The 26,222-nt window shown below is 44.2% G+C and overlaps 1 protein-coding gene across 3 annotated transcripts in view; it reads left to right on the forward strand.

Annotated features, from left to right (window-relative positions):
- Positions 1-26,222, forward strand: part of TTC27 (tetratricopeptide repeat domain 27) — a 559,369-nt gene that overhangs the window by 41,263 nt on the left and 491,884 nt on the right. For all 3 annotated transcript variants that reach the window (XM_063443110.1, XM_063443111.1, XM_063443112.1), the window contains 2 exons: positions 2,666-2,837; positions 13,431-13,560. In XM_063443110.1, the coding sequence (XP_063299180.1) occupies positions 2,666-2,837; positions 13,431-13,560 (302 nt within the window). The remainder of the gene's footprint in view (positions 1-2,665; positions 2,838-13,430; positions 13,561-26,222) is intronic.

Here is a 26,222-nt window from a genome sequence, read left to right on the forward strand (position 1 = left end):
ATATATGTGTGTGTAGTGGATGCAGTGGGAGTATTTGATTAGTTAATGCAGTGTGTGTATGTATGTGTTTGTGTAGTGGATGCAATGTATGTGTGTTTGTGTAGTGGATTCAGTGTGGGTAGTGGATTGAGTGTGTGTTTGTGTGGTGGATGCAGTGTGTTTGTGTGTAAATATGTGCGGTAGGAACATATTCCTCCTCCCCACCCCTTATCTGTCTCTTAATGCCCCCCCATTCCCCCATTCCCCTGTTCCTCTCCCTTCTCTTTTAGTGCCCCTCCTACCCTATTGTTCATTTTCCCTTCCATCCCCTGTAATTTAGTGTCCTCCCTTAATGTTCCTCTCTCCCCATAGTGTTCTTCACACCCCTTCCCTGTCCCATAGTGTTCTTCTCACCCCCTTCCCTGTCCCATAGTGTTTATCTCACCCCCTTCCCTGTCCCATAGAGTTCTTCTCACCCCGTTCCCTGTCCCATAGTGTTCTTCTAACCCCCTTCCCTGTCCCCTAGTGTTCTTCACCCCCCTTCCCTGTCCCATAGTGTTCTTCACCCCCCTTCCCTGTCCCATAGTGTTCTTCACCCACCTTCCCTGTCCCATAGTGTTCCTTACCACTCCCTTCCCCCATAGTGTTCCTTACCACCCCCACCCCGTCCCACAGTGATAAACACCCCCCCTCCGTCCCATAGTGTCCCCCCCATCACCCCCCCATGCATAGTGCCCCTCTCTCTTTCCCCTCCTTGGTCCCCGCTCCACGGTGTGTCTCCTGGTAGCGTGGCCAAGCGGAGCAGTGCGCACCGCGGTACAGGAGATTCAGTCTCCTGTACCTGGCTGAACTGACAGGAAGTACTCTCTCAATGAGCACTTCCTTTCAGTCCGGCCAGGTACAGGAAACATAAGCACTGCTCCGCTCAGCCACACTACACAACGTACACTTCAGGTAGTGGCTGGCTGCTGCATATCCTCCCGTAGTCATCCGGCTCGGGGTGAAAGGGATTGCAGTGTCTGGATTCCACTGGTGCTGCTTCCTGGCTGGTGTCCCATCCCGGGGAGTTGTCAGGGCGATTGGAGGTAAGTTGAGTGCGGGCAGTAAGGCTTTCGAGAGGTTGTGGATCAGGTGCTTGGTCTCACCGTGTTGGATCATTAGGGCGTGAGTTAGTCGCCACTGGTACAGTATCTTCTGCTGTCTCAGTAGGGTGGTAAATTGCTTGAGCGATCTCCGCCAGGCTAGGGTGCTCCCTGAAAGGTCTGAGAAAAACATGAGACATGTCAAACTTATATGGCGTGTGGTCTCTGACAGCCGCCAGCACCGCTGCTTTGTCTTTTACCACTTTGCACCTGCAGGACCAAGTCTCTTGGCGCATTGTCTGGGGCACGTGGGGACTTCGGTACTCTGAAAAATCCATCGATCCCCACCATTTTGTCCTGTCTTGGGGCAAGTAAAGCTACCAATAAGCGCCTCAAGACATGTGGGATTGCACCATAGCCTGGCGGAGATGTTGGAGCCCCTTGACTGCTTTCTGCAACATGGCGATCTGTGATGCTTGTTCGCTGGATGTGGCCTCCACTGCCGTCAGCCTGCCTGATAGGCCCTGCAAATCTGCACTGAGTAATGCTACATCCGTCTGGATACTCTTCTGGAGGCCTGCAGAAGCAGTTTTAGCACTGCAGTAGACACCAGAGAGTTGTCTTGTCCAGTGTTCTTTGGTGCTGGGCATGGGTTACAGGGAGATCTTCCACCTCCTCTTCTGGGGACATGTCATCGGAGATTTCAGAGTAGGTCTCCTGGTAGTTGGCCATCTTAGGCTTTTCTGGTTTTATTTTCTTAGTTTTGCATCCCATTATGTTTCCCCTCACGCTTGGGTGTTTTCCTTGCCGTTTTTGTCCCTGTTTCAGGGTCCCTTAAGGGGTTCATACAATGTAATTGGTCAGAGCTCTGGATGTGTGCGGCCATTCAGCTCTGCTCCACACCTTAGCGTAAATCTTTTGACCAGAACTGAGGTCCAGAGAGCAGAAATGGCATTACCCACCCATAAACATCCGTTTTAGCTTGAAGAAAGTAATATCCTGTCCACTACAGACTCTCATGCAGGGAGGGGGTGGCACAATCAGAGAAGGCTGCCAGCAGCTGCCTGGATGCCTCTTTGCAGAGCTGCGCTTTCTCTCCCTGTCTCTCCCCTGCGCTGCTCTCTAGATCACCCTTGTATCTAAATGACTATACTTCCCCCATTGCGGTTGTCTTAATTTAATTGGAAATTAATATTCAGAGTGAGAATTTTAGTGGTCCACTGTCCAATTTTGAAACATTGCTATGGACAATGTTAGTGCGTTAAAGAAATGTGTAGAATTCATTCAAGGTTATTGGAAAAAGAACTGGATATTGCATGGTTATTTGTCTTGACCAATTTTTTGCTTCTGACAGTCTATTTAAATGCAAAAAAGATCTCTGCCTATAGCAGCGATAGAAGTAAAATATTGATTTTCACTTTCTAGTACAGCATTTTTTCATATAACAATTTTCCTTAAGTGACATCTTTTGTGTTAATGGAGGTGTCCATGTAAAATCTACTTACTGCATGTGTCACTTGCAAATTCATGTTTGTGTTCATTATTTTGTAGCTGCTAATAGGTTCATATCCAGTTCAGTGAAACTCTGTTTTTTCTATTGACAGAAATCAATTCCCTGCTCCAGCTGCTGTTTGAAGGCAATTTTGAAGGTGTTCTGCTTAGTCCATTAGTACAGGATATCTTTACAGCACCGGCCCCAGAGGAGAAGATTGATATTTACCTGGAAAGACAGATTTCTGCATTCCTGGATGCCCCGGCTGAGCTTTATAATGACAGGTGATTTGTTTTCTATAACCTCCAGTTTTAGAAATGTCCAGTGTTTGATATTAATTATCTCTCCATTCACTCTCATACATATATACCAGAAGGTAAACTTACCTATAGGCCTATACAGAACTTCATGGTGCTGCCAAGTTCAGCTGGCAAATTAATTACCTAGAATACATTCGGTGTGACAATAATTCATTATAAAAAAGCAAATATTCGCTACGGTGAACTCAAATTAATGAGTAACAACCACCATGATCAATTGCTCATGTTGCTGTGAGTCTTTGGGTTCTATTTTCATAATTTCTGTCAAACCAACTTGAATGCGTTTCACAAAAAATGGGGGTTTACCAAGACTCATAGCCTTGCCCCTCTTGATAATATGCAGTATTCAGTTCTGCATTATCTGATAAATGCTCTCCAACCTTGGATGGCAAAGACAAGCTGGGAGTGCTGGTGTCCAAAACCTGGGAGCCCTCCCAAAAATTTGGTGTCTCAGCGCCCATCTATCTTGATATATTCTGCCGGTAAAATGTGAGCAATTCTTAATTCAACATGGTATAGTCATTAAAACTGGGATGTACGAACTGCATACCTCCCTGCATTTTAAAAGGACAAAAAGTGACACTTTAATTTTATGGGTATGAGTGCGGGTGTGGCCAGGTGTGGGGCTGTTCTAAAAAAATATTAGGTAACAAAAATAACTAAGGACCAACAGATCTGAAACACGTTAAGAAAAACTTTATTCTCCCTACCTGTGTTTTGGACTGTGGTGCTTTAATAAACATTTTAATTTTCCTCATGGTGAGCACTTGTTTGACATTTTGTATATGGATTTATTTTACTTGTTATACACTTAGGCAACAATATGGAGCTGCTTTGAAATTAGGGATATTGGGAGAGAAATGGGAACATTTGGGAGGTATGGACTTGCGTGGCTACTTTTAAAATTCAACATAAATGTAAATTATATTTGATCAAGAGGAAAAACAAGTAGCACGAGAGGTGAGAATGGACAACAGCTCAATTAGCCTGCCCTTCGATTGGTCCCCGCTCAAATCTCAAGCTGGTTTTAGCTCAACTTGTGCCATTACAGAGAGAACATATCTGAAACTTATATCAGACTGGTCCCACCCGTATGGGTTGTCCAGCTCCGAAATGCCAGCAAGTTCCCTTTGCACGAGAGATACGGCAACCCCAGACAATCGTTTCAACCTTGTGAGGTATCATCAGTAAAGTATAGCCGTATAGTCCACGTCTGGATTGCCCTTTAAACTTAAGGAGAGAAAAACAAGTAGCACGAGAGCTTTCTGGCATTTCAGATCTGGACTGCCTGTACTGGTGGGACCAGTCTGATATGCTTCAGATATGTTCTCTCTGTAATGGCACTAGATGAGGTAAAACCAGCTTGAGATCTGAGTGGGGACCCACCAAAGGGCAGGCTAATTGAGCTGTTGTCTATTCTCACCTCTCTTGCTACTTGTTTTTCTGTTGATCAAACATAATTTACATTTAGATAATTTAAATCTTGTTTTTTTTCTCTCCTTATGTTTGATCAAGGTAGAATATATTTTATTGTCTTTTGTTTAGTTGCTGGAAATTTTTGGGATAGGTTCCGCACGTACAAACTTTCCATCTCTCTAATGCAATAAAAATAAAGTTTGCAGCTACCATATGTCTAGTCAGTTATAGAAAATGTATGTAGTTGTTTTCTTGGCAACTGCTGGGGTCTTGAATTATTTACTGGTTTGGACCATTCAATTTGTTTTGCATTGATCTTTTCCGATGCCTGACCGAACATTTGGATTTTTATATTTTAAAGAAACAGGGATACATTTAGATAACATAACAAAAAACATCTAATTGAGCTGTGTGGATTATTGCAATTTATTGCAAATCTACTTTTATGGATGAGCACCCTAAAGCAATTGTTGACAGAAACACAATGGCGTTGAATTAGCCATAGGCCATTTGGGTGGTTGAGCATCAAGTTGATAATAGTTTAAGGTGGCAACTTAATTGCAGAATATGGATATCTCTCTTTAGTGTGTATATTATCCAAATGCAGAAAAGAAAAAGCAAGGAAAGCAATTGATGCAGTATATCTCGGAAAGTTTAGAGCAAATAAATATATCAAATAGCTGTCCGCTCACCTTGCTTTGGAGCCCATACAAGACTGGCTCCAAGTTTGTGTATAAGTTGCCAAATATAGGGTAGCAATACCCACTTTGAGACCAAAACTGGATACAGGAAGGAATCACTGACCTTGAATAAAGTTTAACTTTTATTATAAAAAAAAAAAAAAAATTCAAATGAAATAAAATACATTTAAAATAAAAAATAGTCTTCTCAGTGTCCAACTCCTGACCTCGAGACACGTTTTGCCCTGTTAATAAAGCCTTTTCAATTTATGATACCCTAGTTAGCTTTTTATTGTTTACTCCAATCTGCTCGTCTCTTTAGGGGGTATGTTGCTGCCGGAGGTGATGTGTTACTCTTGGTAACTCCCCACGCTTAGAACCGATCTGAAAAAAGGCTCTTACCCACATATATTTATTTTAATATTCTTTATTTTACTTGTGCATGTGGTTACAAAACACACTTGCAACGCCACGATAGCGACTGCAAGCAATTCCATGACAATCATTGACATAGTTAAGAGGTTGCACATTTTGTATTTGAAATGTATAACAAGCAAGTAATGCGTAAAGTGATTAAAGAAAATAAGTACACATAGTAAAGCAGGGCGAATATGACTTCGGCGTAGTGCCTAATGTGTACTAAAAATGTGCTTTGGACATTAGCTTCACAACAACCGATTGATACCTGATGTGTGAGAGTTTAGTTTGCGCTTTTAGTGCGTGTGCCCTTAAGTGAGCCCCACTGTGTTTTTAGTGAGCTGTTCCAGGGGTTGTGCCCATAGTGTTTTTAGCTGCTTATCACTTTCACAACTAATAAAAATGTATAAGCGTCTATTGTATCAGATATGTATCAGTTTATTTCTTTTTTTTTTTTTTAAATACTTTATTTTTGCATCCTGTCGGACAAAGAGAAATGAAAACATTGCATAGGCTTACGCAGAAGCCATAAAATATATATAGACTTGTAGAAATAACAGCCATGAATTACTGTACATAAACTTCAAAGAAGAAAATGCCACTTGCGGCTTGATGTCATCACTGTCTCAGTCCACCAGGGGGTTTTGTCTTTTTATAAATCCGCAAGCTATCGTGGTGATGATACCATTCGAAGAAAGAAACAACCGTGTAACACAACATATTATACATAACTTCATGCATTGTAACCAAATAGGGTTGCCTCATCCCTTAGTAGAGGGGGTTTACCCTAGTGCACCTTGCCTTGCGCCTATCTTGTAGTGCGATTTATGTTTAAAGTGCGATTAGGGTCATGTTGCGTGGTAATACATCGTTGCTGTGTATTGGAAGTATAAAAAACTAAATGAGATTAAAAGTGGAGAGAGAAGAAAGAAGGGAAAGAGAAGAAAAGAAAGGGGGGGGGCAAGAAGGAAAGGGAGGGAGGGGGGGCACAGGGTACATGGGGAAAGTCGTATGCAACGTCTCAGAGCTGCTTGGCAATGATCGTATTTTTTATCGTTATGTGGTGTTTTAGGCGGTGACCGGGAGTACATAGCCGTGCCATGGTTCCCATACTCTGTCAAATTTCGGTGTGGTGCCTTTCAATCTGGCCGTCAGACTATCCATTAGGTGTACCTCTTTTATGTTGCCTATTACTCTCTGGGTGGTTGGTAAGTCTGTTTGGAGCCACGTTTGTGCCATCGATCTCCTGGCTGCCAGTGTAATTTTATGCAGTAATGTTTGTTCAACTCTTGTCCAATTGTCTACTGGTCTGTTCAGGAGGTATGTCCAAGGATTGAGGTCTGGTGCCTTATGGAATATTCCATTGACTAAATGATGGATTTTAGTCCAGAATGTCTGAGCTTTGGGGCAATCCCATCACATGTGGAGGTATGTACCCTTGTGTCCGCAATCCCTCCAACAGTCGTCAGTGGGTGTCTGGCCCATGTGGTGTAATGTGACTGGGGTGGTGTACCACCTGAACATTGTTTTGTAGGATTGCTCCTGCAGTGTGACACTTATAGATACTTTATGGTTGGCTTCCCATATGTCCCTCCATTCCTCCCCCTCTAGTACCTCTCCCAGGTCTCTTTCCCATGCCTCCGTATATGTCAGTGGTCCCCACTCTTTTGATTCCGAGCATATGTGTGCATACATGGTGGTAATTAAGCCTTTTCATGTATGCTCATTCAGACACATTCTTTCATAGAATGTTAGAGGGGTGGTCGCCGCCTGTCGAATGTCAGTCCGTTGGACGTAGTCTCTGATCTGCAAATAACGGAAGAAGTCTGCTGGGGTGAGGTGTGTTCGCTGTTGAAGTGTGTCAAAGGGGACTAGTTTCTTATGTTCATACATATGGCAGATTCTCTGTATACCTGCCGTCTCTATGTTAGCGAAATCCCTAGCCGCCATGCCTGGGGGGGAAGTCCCTGTTCCTCAGTACGGGGGTCATGGGTGAGTGCCTAGATGTCAAGTTATATTTATGGGCATACGAGTCCCATATGGTTAGGGAATTCAGTATTGCTGGGCAGGTCGTCCTCAGGATAGGCCTGGCTTCTTTGCGCACCCACAGGTGATACTGCGGGAGGTCGGCCCCTGTCATAAGCGACTCCAGGTCAACCCACCGTCTGGCCCCTAGGGGAGAATGCCACATAGCGATCTGTGCCAATTGCGCCGCCAGGTAGTAGGAGTAAAGGTGTGGCAGGCCCAGCCCTCCTCTCTGTTTCTGTCTATATAGCACATTTCTGGATATCCTGTGTCTGCGGTTGTGCCAGATGAAATCGCCTATTGCCTTCTGGAGGTGTGCCAGGTCTGATTTGAGTAGTCTGACAGGTAACGCCTGAAAGAGAAACAGTATTCTCGGTAGGATGTTCATTTTTACTGTGTGGATGCGCCCTATCCAGGAAATGGGTTTGTCTTGCCAATTGTCCATGTCATGTATGAGTGTCTTGATCAAATGGGTATAGTTCAGGTGATGTATATCTTTTGGGTCTGCAGGTAGGCGTACTCCCAGGTACTTAAGATGGTCACGTACTATCGGAATGTTGTGAGTTTCCTGTATGGTCTTTATGTCCTCTGGTGTCATGCCGAGCGGGAGGGCACTTGATTTATCCAGGTTCGCCTTGTAGCCGGAGAAGGCCCCGAACTGTGTCAGTAGGCCTCTGAGTGCCGCCATGGATGCTATGGGGTTCGTGAGGGTCAGCAAAACATCATCTGCGTAGGCGGAGGCGAGAAACTCTTGGCCCCCTACGTTGATCCCTGTAATCCGGGGGTGTCGTCGCATGGCTTGCATGAGCGGCTCAAGCGACAGCACAAATAGGAGGGGGGAGAGGGGGCAGCCTTGTCTGGTTCCGTTCTTCAGAAAAAAGGGTTGAGGTCCAGCTCCAGTCATCCTAATCTGCGCAGAGGCCTGATTGTACATGGCCCTGATTGATGTCACGTATCGTTCGGGGAAGTTCAGGTGTTTCAGTAGGTCGAAGAGGTACGGCCACTCGACCCTATCAAAGGCCTTCTCCGCGTCCAGCGAGACCAGTAGCGTGGGGGTGGTAGAGGCCCTCTGTCGCCATATTAAATTTATGTTTCTCCGGGTGTTTTCAAATAGCTGTCTGTCTGGTACGAACCCCACCTGGTCAGGGTGGATCAGAGTTTTCAACACTGGGTTCAACCGGTCCGCTAGTATCTTCGCCAGAATTTTAATATCTTGATTAATCAGCGAAATGGGCCTGTAGTTATCTGGGAGTAGTGGATCCTTGCCCGGTTTCTGGAGGAGAATTATGTTAGCAAGTGACATACTGCTTTCCGTGTTGCCGCCCTCCATGAGGTCGTTGAACACTCGCGCTAGATGTGGGGACATTTCCTCTTTAAAGGACTTGTAGTACGTCCCATCGAAGCCATCTGGTCCCAGTGCCTTGTTACCTTTCAGGCCTGCTATAGCCCTTTCTACTTCCTCCCTTGTTATAGCTTCTCCGAGGAGCTGTGCTGATGCCGTCGAGAGTTTTGGTAGGTCTAGGTCCCGCACAAAATTGTGCATTTGCCTGTCAGCTTCAGCCTGAGACGTTTGAGACCGGGGTGTGTGGTTGTACAGCTTCTTATAATAGTCGGTGAATACCTGTGCCACCTCTGCTGGGGTATTTTTTATCGTTCCGTCTCTGTGTTTAATCGCAGTGATTGGGGCCCGGTTTTGCCTTGGTCTCAGGGTCCTGGCTAATAAGGTGTCCATTTTGTTCGAGTGTTCATAATATGTTCTCTTGGTCCAATTAAGGGCCTTTATGGTGTCATCCATTAGTACAGTGGTCAAGGATCGCCTGATCTTTTGCACTTGCTCTGTGAGTTGGGGGGTTGGAACGGTTTTATGTCTCTGCTCTGCTTTCCTCAGTTCCCCCAGTAGTCTGTGCACCTCTTTGGCCTTGTGAGCTTTCTTCCTCGTTGCAAGTTTAATGCACGTGCCCCTGATCACAGCTTTATGGGCCGCCCACACCGTGGTGGAGGCAACATCCTCCGTTTCGTTTTCGTGAAAGTAGTTTTGTATGTCGGCGCGTATTTCAGCTTTGGAGTCCTCGTCGCGCAACAGATGTGGGCTCATCCTCCAGTTCCAAGGTGCTGCTGCGCACAGGTGGTCCAGCGTCAGGGTGACTTCGGCGTGGTCTGACCAAGTAATAGAACCTATTGCGGTCTCTTTTACCTTTGCCATGCTTGTATCGTTAACGAGGAAATAATCGATCCTCGAGTAGGTACCGTGTGGAGCGGAATAAAAGGTGTAGTCGAGTTCTCCGGGATGCTGGGCCCGCCACACGTCAATCAGGTTGGTGTTTTGGAGAAAGCCATGCAGCATTCTGTCCTGACCCCCCCTGCCCTGTGACCTCTGGGTGCCCGTCTTGGTGCTTCTGTCAGTTGCTGGGCACGGTGCGGCATTAAAGTCGCCCCCCATGATTAACATGCCGTACGGTAGGGCCTTAATTTTATCTGTCAATGTCTCCCAGAATTTTGCGTCCGGCGTGTTAGGGGCATACACATTGATTAAGTGTATTGAATGGGAGTACAGTGTCCCCGATAGTATGATGAACCTGCCGTCCGTGTCTATGTCTGTGGAACGTATTTGGATCGGGCACCTGTTGTGTATTAAGATAGCCACCCCGTTGTGTTTGCGGTGTGATCTAGCCTCGTAGGATATAGGGTAAGTATTGTCTCTAATGCGAAGCGTCGTGTTTTGCGAAATATGTGTCTCTTGAATGAGAGCTACGTCAGGATTGTGCCGTTTGATCTCTCTAAGCATAAGGCGTCTCTTTCTAGGGGCGTTCAAGCCTTTAACATTTATGGAAAGTAGTTTTAGAGCCATATCTGTTGCGGTGATTGCCGCTCGGAGCCTGGTAGTGGGTTCCCTATCCGACCGTCCCTAGCGCTATAGGATATATCGATCACTAGTGTCATAAGGAGAGCCTCCGCCTCTGAGACTATCGCATACCGGAGGGGGGGGGGCAGGAATGAGGGTACGTAGAGGGGGGAAAGAGGGACAAGGGTAAATAGAGAAGAGAAGAAAAAGGAAGAGAAAGGAAGAAAAATAAAAATAAAAAAAACTGGACTTACTAATCGCCAGTTCTATGTGGGGTGTCGTCCTCGCGTCCACAGATAGTACCCAGCCGGGTACCATACGGACTTCGGGTTACAAAGCCGTGGCAGGACCGCACCGCTTCCAATGCTGTATGTCAGTTCGATGATTGTAACTCTTTTACATGTAAATGCGTCCCAGGGAGGGACCAGGATATGTGATTCCGTAGGGCTGAAAGGCGAGGAGCCGCATCTCGGGGGGGGGGGGGGGGGGGGATCCGCACGTGTGAGGAGCGGAACAGTGATCTAGTGGTAACAATTACGTTTATCCAGTGGGGGAATGCTGTACTATCAATGTAAGCACTTGTATCTTAACTAGTTATTTAGTTAGTTATGGGGCTTAGTGGGCCATCCCTGCTAACACTTCCGGGTGGGGTAGATGTCTGCTGCGGGGCTGTGCCGCGAGTATTAGGAGGCAATCCACTGGGTTCACATGCAGGTGGGTCAAAAATATCGTGTACATGCACTCAACATAGGTATGGTACATACATTACTACCCTCATCCCAACACCATCCGAGCACCCCCTCCCTCTCCTCCGGGCCATAGGGCTAACTCCTAGGCTCGTTCACTTCAGTACCCCTATAGTTGTTCCAAGCTCAGCTGGGGGATGCCCTTTTCGTGGGGCGCACGGGCACAATATGGAGCGGAGGGGGAGGGTGAACTCCCTGCACGTGATCAAGGGCTCAGGGGGGGGGGGGGGGGAGGCTGTCGCGGGAAGCGGGGCGCCGACCCAGAAGCATTTGGGGTCACCCATTTGGGAAGCGCTGTACTTGCAGCATAATCATTTAAACATTGAGAAACCAATTTAGGCAATAAAAGATGGGAGATACCCTTAACCCTCCCCCAGGGTCGTCTACGCTGGCCAGTAGGCCAACCCTCCTTATACTCTTGGGTGGGGCGTTTGGCCACTACTGGGGCACCTAGTGTAGGTCCGTAGACCATGTGGCTTTCAAGCATGCAAATCCTAGTCAGCGAGTACATACATATATCAAAAATACGGTGCTTACATTGTCACCCCTAAACCCGTTCTTCCCGGCCACCCCCTCCCATACACCTGGGCCGGGTCCCGTCCGGGCCTCCCAGGGAGGTAGTCGCAGGTCGCGACCTCTCACTTATAATATGTAATATGTAATAGTGGGGGCTCTGTGGTTAACTGGGTCGAAGGTACTCAAGTCTACCTCGTAGTTTACCCCCCCCTTTTTTTTTTTTTTTTTTTTTTTTTTTGTTATGTGATCGTATAGTTTAAGAGAGAGACCGGGCCTGGGGTCTGGCAGCATGGCTATGGACTGGATCGACATAGAAACACATGGTATACGGGATATAATACTACTCAGAATTCTGGGCCATGATCAAAGACTAGTTCCCCAACACCCAATCTCGGCAAGTCTCAGACCCCCCTTTCCCCATCCCCCGCCCAAACAGTATTATTTTTATTATTATTATACGGGATGTCCAGTGCTCAGAGTCTAACCCCGGTTGTCTGCAAGTGTTCTCCCACACCCCTTGCTGGAATGTAATGTCCCGCTCCCCGTACCCCTCCCAAGTCAGCCGGCTTAATCCCCCCATCCAAACCCCCGTTGAACTGTTCATGGACAGTCACTATCCTTTGACATGTATTGTGCCCCTGTACCTCACTCTCCAACGGTATACCATTCTCTCGGTAGGGGCTGTAGGGCTCCAGACTCCGTTGCCATCTTGGGGATTCCCTCAGGGGCCGGCAATTCCATTGCTTGGAAGAAGGACCGTGCATCTGATCCTGGGTGAAGGACATGTGTTCTCCCCTCCTTGAATGCCAGCAGCTTGAAGGGGTATCCCCAGGCGTACCGGATACCCGCATCTCGTAGCGCCTCCGTAATGGGCCTCCAGTCTCTTCTCCTCTGTAGGGTAGTGGGCGCTAAGTCCTGAAATACAGATAAATCGGCCCCCTGGAAGGTGATTCGGGCCTCCCTGCTCTTCTTAAGGATGGCTTCTTTTGTTTGGTAATGCAGGAACCTTATAATAATGTCCCTGGGGTAGTTGGCATCCGGCCTCCTAGCTCGCAGAGCTCTGTGGGCTCTTTCAATATGCCATTGGTGTTCAGGGATGTCAGGCAGTAAGGGTTTCAGGATTGCAGAGACTATGGCCGCCACAGGGCCCTCTCCCGCGTTTTCTGGGAGGCCCCTCAGTCGTATATTATTGCGGCGTGATCTGTTCGCCATGTCCTCAATAGTCAATTCTGCTGCCTCCATCCTGGCTGTCAATTGGTTAATCTGCGTGATGGCCGTATTATGGGCCTTCGTCGTAGTTTCCAGCCTTGTTTCCAGCCTCGAGGTGCGGTCTCCCAGGGTCTGGATTTCATCCCGTAGCAGCTTGACGGCTCGGTCTATCTCACCGGCCAAGAACGATTTCACTTCGGCAAGCGAGGTGAGAATTTGGGCTGTGTCCGGAGTGCTCTGAGGACCCGCAGCATTGGTCCCGAGCGCTGGCTCCTCACCTCCCTCCTTCCCGCCACCGCCGCCATCTTGGCGATCTGGGGTCGCAGCTCGCGTGGCGAAGAATTCTGCCACGGATGTACCGGATTCCTGGCCCTTTTTTTGGTTCTTCTTCTGTTGTTGCCTCCTGTCCATCTCTGGGAGCAGAAAGAGTGTCTTATAATTGAGTTTGATCGAATTTAATAGCTAATGTTTGCTGGTTAGCGGTGCGGCGGAGCGGAGCTCTAGGCAAACACGTCCAGCTCGCTCCGTGTCCAAGCCACGCCCTCAGTTTATTTCTTTTATAACTTCAGTCATGGCTTGATAAATAAAACTCATCCACATCTTTCATACAGGTTCCAGATCTGCCATAGTTATGTATTGTTCCAAATTGTTCATAGTGTAAATGTGAGTTTTATATAAATAATAACTTGTTTTAATTCATTTATAGGCAATTGTTGGTGTTCCTGCTGGGTGTGGGCTCCCTTCATCTATTTGTTCAAAGTAACTGGACTGGGCCACCTGTCCATTCAGAACCACAAGATTTCTTACCTCTTCCTCTGTTTGAGACATATTCAGAGGTATGTTAACAATATAATTTTCACATGGCTTGCATATTACTTGTTTACTCGATTACATAACTAGCCTTTTTAGATGTTTAACTGCATTAAAAAATGTTTATGCACATAAAAGTTGTATTGTAATCCAACAGCATTAGTAATAAACATTTTATAAGGCCACGCAGGGCCGTTTAGAGATGTGCCAAATTAAGCTTGGATGCGCAGGTCAGACAGAAGACCTCAGAAACAATATGAGCAAAACATAAAACCAAAAAGAATAATAAAAAATAGCCATAAAACAAGACAACCAAACCGTGTGTTAGAGTACAGTTTACAGAGGTCATGATAAAATACATTAAACTTCCATGCTTTGCTTGCCCCTGTTTTATAAAGTGTTAATTGACAGAAATCTAACTTAAATTGGTATGTCTCAGCCTCCTCCCCAAAAGGCCCTTGTTATGAACACTCTCCAATATTTGAAGTATAAAGTCTTCGAATATTGGAGAGTATTCATGAAATGTCAAAATGAAGTAATATGGAGCCTTTGCTCCTCAGTGTTGGCTAAATATTCATGACCAGTGACCTGAGATCACTTCTAAACCTGTACTGTCCCAAGATCGTCATCCTGTTCCTCCCCCAGATTTCCCATCAAATGCCTGTATTTCACTAGTCTCTGAAAGTCAGCATGGGAAACAGTCATCCAGTCTATATAGTTCTTAGAACGTCCCTGAGCTGAAAATGTCAGTTCCTCCAATCGAAGTGCTCCGTTTTGTCAAACTACATTTTTTTATTTTAGTTATTATTTGTATTATTTTAAAAATCTTTATGTCCTTGACATAATTTCACACCAATTCCTTATATACAAGAAAACTCCCTGTCAGCTTACAGTTTATAAGCTACTAGGGAGCATAAGAAAAATACAGCAGTGTGTACACTTACTGATTACAAAACCCAGCAGCATGCATTTCCACAAGGTAAGATAAACTCTATTCCTATTTGTTGGTAACCAGGAAGCATGCATTCACTGAGCGTGGAACCATAGCAGAATGCACTGCTATAGTGTGGAAACCAACTTTAACGCAGGGATTAACACAGCATTGTGCAAGTTCTTCTGAGACAGAAATCAGTAGCATGATTTGTTCTGAATGGGAAACATAGCAAAGTGTAGTCCTAATGAGTGAGGAATTAAACAGCATATATTCCAGTAGTGTGGGGGATCCAGGTAATGGGTGGAAAATGCAGCATCATGTATTTATGATCAATGAGAAATCAAGCTTTGTGTATTCCTTATGAGTGAAGAACCCAGCAGCATTTCTTATTTCTTTTTTTAAAACAATCTTTATTTTAGTTTGAAATTTTTTCAAGAAATAGGATAGTGTATAATGTTACGTACATTGTTGCGTAATAGAGTGGTAAACCACAGTACAATCAGTTAATCGAGCGTCTCGTCACAAGGGTTTTGACCGTTCATCTGTCGAGGCTATATATTTTGTTAATCAGAGGTTTCCAGTTATTCGAGCAATCGCGTGTTTGGGTATCGCCTCACACCCAGCTCAACATAGTGATGAGGGCTGGCGGGTCCCGTCTGCAGTTCGTTAATGGCATTACCCTGCTTCCGAAAGTGGCTTTAAAGAAAGCAGTGATTTGGGTCTATTGGGGGAGGGCTGAAAAGAGAGAAGGGGAGGGAGGGGAAGGAGGAAATAGGACTGGTAAGGAGAAAGATGAGAAACAGACAAAAAAAGGGGGAGTGGATGGTGACAGTCAATCAGTCGTGTGTTGTCTCGGCCATATGGGGCGTGGCAGTTTGTCGTTTAACTAGCTACACTCCACTTTGAGATGTAATCTGTCCATGGGAACCTGGTTGTGGCACATTTGTCTGAGTGGCCTCTCAGAATTTCTGCACTGTAGATTTCCTCTACCTTCGTAACCCATTGCTGGAAGTTGGGGATACCCGACTGTTTCCAAAGGGAGGGGATCAAGGTCCTAGCTGCGGTGAGAAGGTGTTTAGTTAGTGATTTCTTATATGCCGCTAAACTCATGCTTGTGTGGTTCAAAAGCGTGGGGAGCGGCTGAAGGGGAAGATCTGATTCTGTGATCTTGCATATTGTGGTATGCACCATTTTCCAGAACGCTGCTATCTGTGGGCAGGTCCACCATATGTGAGTCTGACCCACATCTCCAGCAGGTTGCAGGGATATTGCCATTCATGACATCTGAAGTTCTATACCATCGTGTTAAGAGTGTGTAACTAGTCTCCTGGGATTTTGTGTTTATTGAGCTTTTGTGAGTCAGTATATATATCTTGTCCCCTCCTGGTCTGTGAGGCTCGTCCCAATCTCCTCCTCCCATCTAGAGGTGAATCTAGGAGGGGTCCTGTCTGTAACGAATTCATCCGCTTATGGTAATGTGTTTAATGGTATTTACCATCCTGATAGGAATAGTTGTGCCCATCTACAGCTGTGCGCCCGGTTACCTGATAAACCCAGCATGTCTAGGGACGCTGACAGCTGCGGATCTATGCCGCCTTATAGCCCCATGACCGCCCACGTTGATGTAACATTTTGGGGTCAAAGGCCGATTACAGCCAATCGGAATAACAGGAGGGTTATTTAAACTTATTTTTACATTCTCTCATTGCCCTGTCTGGGTTTCTGCCTGATGATGATCCAAGAGTGCGTTCCTGATCTTGATTTTTTTTGTATTTGACTTTGGCTTCGTTCTGACTTCCCTGATTTCTGGTATCCTTGACTTTTGGCTTTTTCACATCGCTGTGTCTGATTCTTTATCCCTGACCTCGGCAAGGATTCTGACTATTCTTGGATATGTTAAGTCCGGCCATTCTACGGTCCAGTTAGACGTTATCCTTAGTCCTAGGTGTAATACAATTCTGCGTGCGGGATCAATTAGTAATCCTGACACTGTCTACTCCGAGAAATATCATTGTATAGAGATGTCCCCTACACGAGCAGAACGCCTCAAATTGCATTTGTTGCTGGTGTATGAGGAATTTAAACCTGATGGATGAGTAGTAGGTTTGCAGTTGACAATATCAGAAGCGATCCATGCCACTAAGTGTAACCCCATATGTGTAAGTCGGGTCAGGGCTTGAGTTTTCCATTGGAGCACCAGGTTTGTAGACAGGTCCAACCAGCGACCTGGAACCCCCAAAGCGAGGTTCGGATTGTATAGTACCGGTAGCAGAGGTTTGGGGTTGGTGGTCAGCTGGAGTGTGTCGCGTACGGTGCACCAGATCTGGATGGTTGCGTCTATCAGCGGGTTATTGGTTTTCATCTGCGCAGTCGTCATCTCCCCCAGCCAAAGCTGGGATGGAAGTCGACTCCCAGCCTGCCCCATCTCTAGGCCCACCCATAGTTTCTCCGTTGGGCTGACGTGCCAATCTACTAGCCGGTTTAAGTGTGATGCTTGGTGCTACAATCTTATCGCGTGTAGACCCAGTCCTCCACCTGCTGCCTTGGGTAGCTCCAGCTGACTCTGCCATACCCGGATGTTTTCCCTATTCCAGATGAACCTCCTTATCGCCGTTGACAATGATTGAAAGAAGACTTGTGGAAGAACCATGGGTATAGTGTTGAAGAGGTACAGGAGACGGGGCAGTATGTTCATTTTCACCGCATTGATACGACCAAACCTGGAGACGTACAGGTTGGTCCAGGAGTGTAGGTCTTTTTGCTCTTATGATAGTAATGTCAGGAAGTTGTCATTTTTTTTTTTCCAATTTGAATGTTTTATTTCGTTTTGCGATATTAACATGGGGAAAGGGGGAGGGTTCAGAAGGAAAGAGGGGGTGGGGAGGTGGGGTATTGTCATTTATACAGTTTCAAGTCGCAGTATACAATCCTTAATGAATAGTCTATCACAGCTGGCGCTCCTGTTGGGGAGGCTTTAAAATTGTTCCAAGACCGTATCTGTTCCTCGTTATACATCAACTAGGTCTAACACATTCAAGCATATAGTAACATAGTAGTTTGTGTTTAATTTGCATTCAACTCAGATTAGTTATCCAATAAACCCCTTGTCTTGCCATGGTTTCCATGCTATGTCAAAGATTGCAGTGTGTTTGGCGGATAAAACAGAATTTTTTTCATATACGTAATATTGCTTAATCCCTTAAGGACCAAACTTCTGGAATAAAAGGGAATCATGACATGTCACATATGTCATGTGTCCTTAAGGGGTTAAGTTTATCCAGTAGTTGTGACACGGGTGGGCATTTAGGCTATTTCCAGTACATAGCTATCTGGTTCCTAGCCGCTAGTATAGAGAGAAGGAATGGTTGCCTGTGTGTGGCCTGTATGGTCTTGGGTAATTTCAAGAATAGACCAGATTGTACGTCTAAGGGAGGTAGGTCTGGATCCACTGCTCGGAATAGATCATTTACTGCGGACAACAGTGGTTGTAGGTCTTTACAGCCCCACCATATGTGGGTCATGTGACCTTCTGTTCCCCTGCATCTCCAGCAGCAACTGGATACTTTGGGGTATATTTTGTGTAATCTGCTAGGTGTTAAGTACCAGCAGTAGATCAATTTTTTGTGTGCTTCTACATGTGAGTGACATTGAGTCTGTCCCTTTAGAGCTGTAAGGGAACTGGTCCATTCTGCTTCGGACCATGTCACCCCTGTTTCAGTTGCCCATTGTGCCATATAGGAGAGTGCTGGGGGCGAGATGCCCTGTATAATGGTTTTGTAACATAAAGAGAGATCTTTAGGTTTGGTGGGCATTTTGCGGCACCTATCGTAGACCTCTAGAGCCTCAGTATGACCAGGATGGGACAAATCAGCCTGTGTGTATACATGTGTATGAATAATGCTTTTGAGCTGCAAGTACGAGAAAACGTAGGAATTCGGTAGACCAAATTGCTGTTGTAGCTCTGGGAAGGGGAGAACTTTGTTCTGGTGTAGCATGTAGGAAGTTGTTATTTTTAACTTCACGTCTGCAGACCAGTTCTAGATAAAGAACTCCTGATGTACCCAAACCTAGGTTTCACATTATACTCTTTAAAAAAAAAAAAAAAAAAATTGTTATTCCACTCTTAAAAAAAAAAAAACAAAAAAAAAAAACCTTTAAATGCCACATTGTTTGAAGATATGATTCTCCTCCATTGGCCTGTATTGAAATTGAGATGTTGGCCGTTTATACTCGACACACACAGCTCGCCTGCCAGCACGTAGGAGAGTGACAGTAAGTGTATGATATAGAGCCTAAAGGCGGCGATAAGTATATTTGATGACTTATTTGTTGTGGGAGATAGAACATCCCAGCACACAAACATGGTTTAGCGGGTCTCAGACCATGACGTTTGATTTCCATATGAACCCTGCTGGAATAAAACTGAATTAACCTTATCTGCAAAGTGAATGATCTCCCATTTTGATGAATGCTCAGTGCTTTTGATTACACTTAATTGAAACTTTGTATTAGTGAAATGAGAATGATTTATCACTTTGTTCTTGTGTATATCCACAAGGTCTCTTCTATCTAATTTATTCTGAGCAAGCTCTATCTACGTACTTTGTTTGCGAAGAGTGGCAAGTCCCCCTGTGAATAAACTATCTATAATAAACTGTAAAAATGTCTTTTGGATTAAAAATGAGGTATTTGAATGAGACAGGATAGATATAATCAGCCTTGCCTGAAACATTACATTTGCGTAATCTCCTATTCGGTACAATGGGTTATATGTTTAGCACGGACGTGCCATTTAATTATTTCATGCCGTTTGTGCTTTTGAAATAGCTGTGCCACGTGATAGGAATTTTATTAGCTTACAAACGTCTCCAAGCCGCATTGATGGGTAAAAGAGAGAGACAAAAACTCTTACTCCCCTCAAAATTTACAAATTATGACAATTTATGTGGTGGTAAATACATCCCATAGAATATATACAAATTTTAATAAGAAAAAAATATATTATTGGTTATTTTGCTTGCACTAAAAATAAACATACTTTGTTATAAAATGCTGCAATGTTAAAGGAACACTTAAGCTTCAGAAATACAAATCTGTATCCCCAACAGTAAAGTGCCTCTGTCCTTAGTTAAATACATGTTTGCCATAGCACTGTTCTTTTCTCCTCAGCTCCTCTCCCTCAATATCATTATTGGGAAAGGACTGCATTAAAATAGTAGCATGAGAGTAGTCTGTATGATATCCAGGAGAGTAGTCCGTGTGACAGCCAGGAGAGTAGTTGGTGTGACAAACGCTCCTTCCCACGTACAATTGCCACGGACTCCTGGATGATTGTAGAAGCCGGCCTCCTGCCCACCGACTATGGTCCAGGTCTGGGACACTGTTTGGGAGTTACTCTGCCCAGCCGCCATTAACAGCTGCCCTGGGTGCCCCTGGTTCGGCACTTTCCCTTAATGCGAATGGAACCGAAAGCTGACTCTCTAGCGGCCGTTCGCATGAACCAACACACACGAATAGTCCCAGCGGTACTTAGCTGCTACCGCTATGGAACTAAATTCGGCATGAGGATTTTGTGGGTTCTTGGTCACCTCAGCAGGATTTAGCCGCGAATGTTATGGAACTGTTTTCGGCATGAGGTGAGCGTGTTGTTCCCGGGCAACTTGGTTCGCGGTATTGAACAACTTTGAAATACTCCAGGAGAGCGCTTTTTGGAGGGAAGATACTTGAGACTAAGGGGAACAAATGCCAGGTGGAGCACACCGTATTGCGGCTGCAAGAGCTCCCGAAAGTTGACATGCAAAAGTACCATACACCCTGGAACTATTTTGGGCATAGGACCACGTGTGCGGCCTGTCAGAACTTTAACACGGTGGCGTTTACTCTACACTGCATGGATCTGAGTGCTATTTGTAGAACTTGGGCGCTCAGATCAGGGCTATTTAATGTACTTTTTGTGGGGTTATTTTATGTTTTTATTATGTTTTTGGGTATTTTTATGTTTGTTTGCCTCTCTGTTCCTTGGAGATAAATAGCTTACCGGTCTTTAACGCAATTATCTCCCAGACCCAGAGATTCCTGGGAGGGGCTTGTGGTGAAGACAATGGAGACCTCCTGCTGAGGTCTGTGTATCAAAGGCTTTGTTTGGATGCATTAAACCAGTTGTACTCCCAGAGCTATGTCTCATCTAGTTACTGGAAGGGGAAGGAATATAATCACTGCTCAGCACCTTGTTCCAGCTCATGGAGGATTCAGCGGGGAAAATCCTTTGTAAGGATTAGAGCTCCCAGTACTGTGTGTCGTCCTGTGAGCGAATACAGCTAGCCCCATCCTGTTCCAGGGCGGAAAAAAGGCTCCAGGAGGACCCCAGTTAAGCCACGGCGACTGGGGCAGAAGCACTGAGGTTTTCCCCTGTTCCAGCTAGGAAGCGGTTCTTGGCGGAGGTATCCAGCCGTGGTACAGGGAGCTCCGCTACAGTCGGTTCATCTCACTCACTAGGCAGCATTGGTTTTTCAAAACCTGATGTAATAACTGGCAATACCAAAAAAACTAAAGGACCACTATAGGCATCCAGAACACTTCAGCTTAATGAAGTGGTCTGGGTGCCAGGTCCATCTAGGGTTAACCCTGAAGCTGTAAACATAGCTGTAATCAGAGAAACTGCTATGTTTACATTAGAGTTAATCCAGCCTCTAGTGGCTGTCTCATTGACAGCCGCTAGAGGCGCTTCCGCACTTCTCACTGTGATTTTCACAGTGAGAAGACGCCAGCGTCCATAGGAAAGCATTGAGAATGCTTTCCTATGATACTGGCTGAATGCGCGTGTGGCTCTTGCCGCGCATGCACATTCAGCCGATGGCGGCAGAAGGAGGAGATTCCCCAGCGCCGAGGGAGCCCGGCGCTGGAAAAAGATAAGTGTTCAACCCCTTCCCCCAACTTCAGCCCGGGTGGAGGGGGGCCATGAGGGTGAGGGCACCCTCAGGGCACTATAGTGCCAGGAAAACGAGTTTTCCTGGCACCATAGTGGACCTTTAAGGTTAACATGTTAATGGTTGATTTGAATGCACAGGTACATAACTCCACTTCTTTATTTCATAAAATATGGGACACCTGGTCATAGTTTGCATCTGCCCCATGGGCCATCTCCCCCTTTTTTCTGTTTTTAATTTTTTCATTTTTTAGTAGTTTAATTTTTATTGTCTCTTTTGTGTTGGTCTCCTCTTTTTTCTTTGTTAAATTATAAAACATTACTCTTGACTGGAACATTCTTTTGTCACTACTACATGACATGTGTATATACATATCTTATTGCGTTAAACTCCTACTATTTGTATACCATCATTGCCTATCTGCCTGGTCATAAATAAATAAATTATGTAAATGTAAAGAAATTACTGGCAGATTATGTAGTTGGAGAATTTTAACCTTTTGTGAGTCTTATACTCTTTTTAATATATAATTAGATTAGTCTTAAATTTAATAAAATACATGAATTAGATTTGGGCGTAAATAATTGTTATGCAAATGTGTATATAATTTTCAATAGCAAATGCAGACCGCCATTGTAAAGTTGTGGTTCAGTAATGAGCCTGGGAGTGAATACATATAAACGTTGAGCACACTCTTTAAATCTCTCATCATGTTTAAATATTAGAATATATTTTTACATTGCTTTGCTAAGCCACCTAATGAACATGTATGCCAGCATTATCCATGTGGTATTGCTCAAAGTATTTTAAAGCAGAGCTGTTTGATCTGATTCTTTTTATATCAGCCTGATTGTCCCATCTCATGTTGTTGTAGTTATTGGTTTGGTTTTATATGTTGTCACCTTGCTTGGATTACAGTTTAAGCTCTTTTAGGAAAGTCATTTTCCAGAAATGAAACACGTAGCATGCTGCTTATATCTGAAACGCTTTGAGCTTTTTCAGTGTTCTGATGAAAAGCATGCCACCATAGTGTTAGCTACTAAATGGTAATGAGAGTGAGTTTCCTATAGAATTTTAATCTGAACTCCTGCCATTGGGCCAAGGGTTAATGTCGGTATTCATCCCTGTACATATTTTTCTTTCTTTTAAATTTGAGTATAGTATTTGAAAGAAGCTTTAACCAGAAATCGACAGACCTAGGACTACACGTTGGTCTGATCCTCCTCATTTCTTAACATTGTAAACCTTCATTTAACTCAAACTGTGCCCTTAGTGACGAGTAGCCCATGCATTCCACATACCACTAATTAGGTCCTTTGAGAAGGCAGTAGTAACGCATTATCTCAGTGGTAATAATTCTGCCTTCCTAATCTGTATTGTTTACGTAAAAGCCATCTGTCTATAATAAATGGTTATCTCTTAACTGACGTTATAGCTCTCCGTCATAGGTTGAAAAACTCTTACATGGTTATTTACTAAAGTGAGAATTCAAAGTGAATTTTAAATTTAAGGCCAGAGGAGCACAATGAAAGTGTTGCTGATTCATAGAATGTTTCCATTTAGCATTCTTTTATTTTTTTTACCTTGAATTTGAAATTCACCTTGGTTTATCACTTTACAGAATAACCCTGTGTATCAGAATGAACGTTATAATACCCTTTGTTTCATTCCCTTTGTTCGGCTGTCCATTCCCCCCCCCCCCCCTGTTCGTTTACCAAACCCCATCTGTGTGGTCCCTGGGTTTGCATCATTTAACAAATGACCACCCCTGGTTGTTAACCGCAAATTGCTTGTTAAAGGGAGTGTTTCCCCTGTGTGGCCGCCATTCGTATTACCGAACGCACGTGTGCAAACAAATGGCGGCCTTTTTGTCTCTCGAACGTGGGCAGTGGTACATGGTCGTCGACAACCTGGAACTAATTTCGGCTACTCTATGAACACCCGGTAAACTGATAACCGCTGCCATTCAACTTCCCGAAGCAGTAGGAGAACGGCGTTCGGGAGACCTGAACTACCGACCACGGGGAACATTTATATGCTAGCAGCCAGTGGGAGCCTTCGGCGACATTCGTCCCGAAAGAAGACCGGTTGAAGCTTAGATTTATCTGGAACTGTTTTGGGACTTCACCTCGTGGCCGACCGGTTAAAACTTAACTCGAATGGCGTTCCTAAACCACCGAATGGATCTGAGTGATATTTTGCCAAAGTTGACCCTCAGATCCCAGCTATTCGGTGAGGTAACTTTTGTGGGGTTCTGACATATTTAATGTGTTTTATGCTTTTTATAAATATGGTATATTTTCTGTACCTGAGAGATAATTTAATTAAAGAGTTGTTCTTACTCAATTATTTCTCGGGCACAGAGGAGGAACCTGTAAACTGTTTACTTGTCCCTTGTCCCCTCTCAGGTCCCCCTGGAAAAGGATTTAAGAAACCCATTAAATAAAAGCCAGCTGTGGCTGAATAAAGTTCAGTTGACTCCCAGAACTGTGTGTCGTCCAGTTACTGGGGGGATTTTGTCATGTAGATTGGATTGCTTCCTCAGCTACAAGTATTAAACAGCGGAGATAATTATGCTGAATATTGGAGCTCTGCTACATCCTGTTATACTAAAAACACAGTTTGTAATTATACCTGAGGGACCTGGCCCATGTAGGCCACTGGTAACACCCGCAAGGAAAAGTTATCCTGTAGAATTACAATCCATCAACAAAGTTGTATGCTTGTTTACAACTCCATGGCTTCAAGTTTTGGACAGAATATGCTTGCATTAAATAAACTTTGTTTTCCTAATCAATAATTGTATAGACTTTTTAAAAGTGGTAGGTAGATAATAGCAAAGTGAAAAGATGAGTATTAAAGTTTTAAAAGGACTCTAAACACACCCAGACTACTTCTTCTCAATAAAGTGGTCTGGCTGCTCTATTTATATTTAAGGTTAACATGCTTTTATTGGCAGTCAGGAAATCAGCCACTAGAGGCACTTCTTTTGCTATAACCAAGTAAAACTTTGTTATAGATCACATGCTGCTCCTAGAGCAGCATTTGATTGGCCATCCCATAGGGAAGCATTAAATTTGCTGAGATTATCAACATTGAGGTGGAGTGGCAGCGAGAAAACCAGTGCGGTAGGGCTCAAAAGTAATGTTCACCTTTCAAATCTTCAGACAGGAAGGGGGTGATACGTAGATGTTTGTAGTGTTCCTTTAATCTTTAACAAGGACTTTAAATTGACACCCTGGGCACAAATACTACATTGAGGCATTTGATAGGTTTGGGCTTTGTTAATATTCTATATATTTTTGTTTTTATTTTTTTATAGTTTGTGCACAATTTTTTTTTTTTTAAATTTTGCAGAATGCTGCACCATGTGTTTCATGTATAAATAGAGGCATAAATTTGTGGGATGAAAATATAATTTTGCCTGTTTATAAATCACGGATAAGACCACACCTTGAATATGCTGTGCAATTTTTGGTACCTGTTCTAAAGAAGGATATCATGGCACTATAAAAAGTGCAGAGACGAGCTACAAAATTTATAAAAATTTATTCGAGACTAGTACAAACCATTATCTGGAAATCTATTCATAAACAGGGCTGTACATAGGACACAAGGTCACACATTTAGGCTGGAAGAAAGGAGATTTCATCTAAGGCAAAGAAAAGTTGTTGTTGTTTTTTACAGTAAGAGTAATAAAGATATGGAATTCTCTGCCTGAAGAGGTGGTTTTATCAGAGTCCATACAGATTTTTAAACAGCAATTGGATAAATACTCGCAAAAACATAACATACAGGGATATCATTTCTAATTAGTGGAGTAATAGCTGCTTGATCCAAGGAGACATCTGACTGCTATTTTGGGGTCAAGAAGGAATTTTTTCCTAGCTTGTTGCAAAATTGGAAGCACTTCAGACTAGGTTATTTTCCCTTTTTTTGGATCAACAGCAAAAACATATGTGAGGAAGGCTGAACTTGATGGACGCAAGTCTCTTTTCAGCTGTAGCTATGTAATATGTCTTCTACTTTAGCTATGCCCTCTTATTCCAGAAAAAAAAGACTTCATTATCAAATGTATGCACACAGCTCAGCCATTGACAATACTCAGTGAACTGAACTACTAAGCAACCTGAATTAGAAGGAGAGGATACCCTGGGAGCTATAGAGTAGGAATATCTCTTCCTTTAGTTTGAAAATTAAAAGCGGCTCACTCAGTGATTCTAGGGTCTGAGTTGTGTACATACACTGATAAGGATGTCCTTTGGTTACCCAGAGTATCCCTTTAATGATATGCCTTTAATCTTTAATCTTACTTAAAAACTTGTGAAAATATGTGAGATTTTTTGTTTATTAGAATTATTTATTTTATAGTTTTCTAAGTTTGGAAGTAAAAAAAATAAAATGTCACATCTTATTTCTTGAAGGGTTACTCCAAGCATCATAACCACTCCACTACAGCATGCTATAGTGGCTTGGGTGCCAGGAGCACTCTGGCCCATTTGGTCCCTGCTGGGCAACTACTGTCCTCCTGTGGCCAGTAACGGCATCCAACTTCTGCAGCTCGTTCCTGATGGGATTACATTGACTGAGAGTATCAGCTGATCACTCTTGGCTAATTAATGCAATTCTGTGCATGCGAATATGCACAGCATGGACATTAGCCAGCCCGGAACTCTTGCTCTGTAACAACACCCCAATGACAGGGCTAGGTGGAATTACTCATCCAGCAGCAGAGGGGTTAAACTTAACTTGTTCAGAATTTCAAATGGATTATCTGCACATACAGACTCCAGTCACCATGACCACTTCAAAACACTGAAGTGGTCAT

Source organism: Pelobates fuscus, chromosome 2 (assembly GCF_036172605.1).
Source record: "Pelobates fuscus isolate aPelFus1 chromosome 2, aPelFus1.pri, whole genome shotgun sequence".
Lineage (NCBI taxonomy): Eukaryota > Metazoa > Chordata > Amphibia > Anura > Pelobatidae > Pelobates > Pelobates fuscus.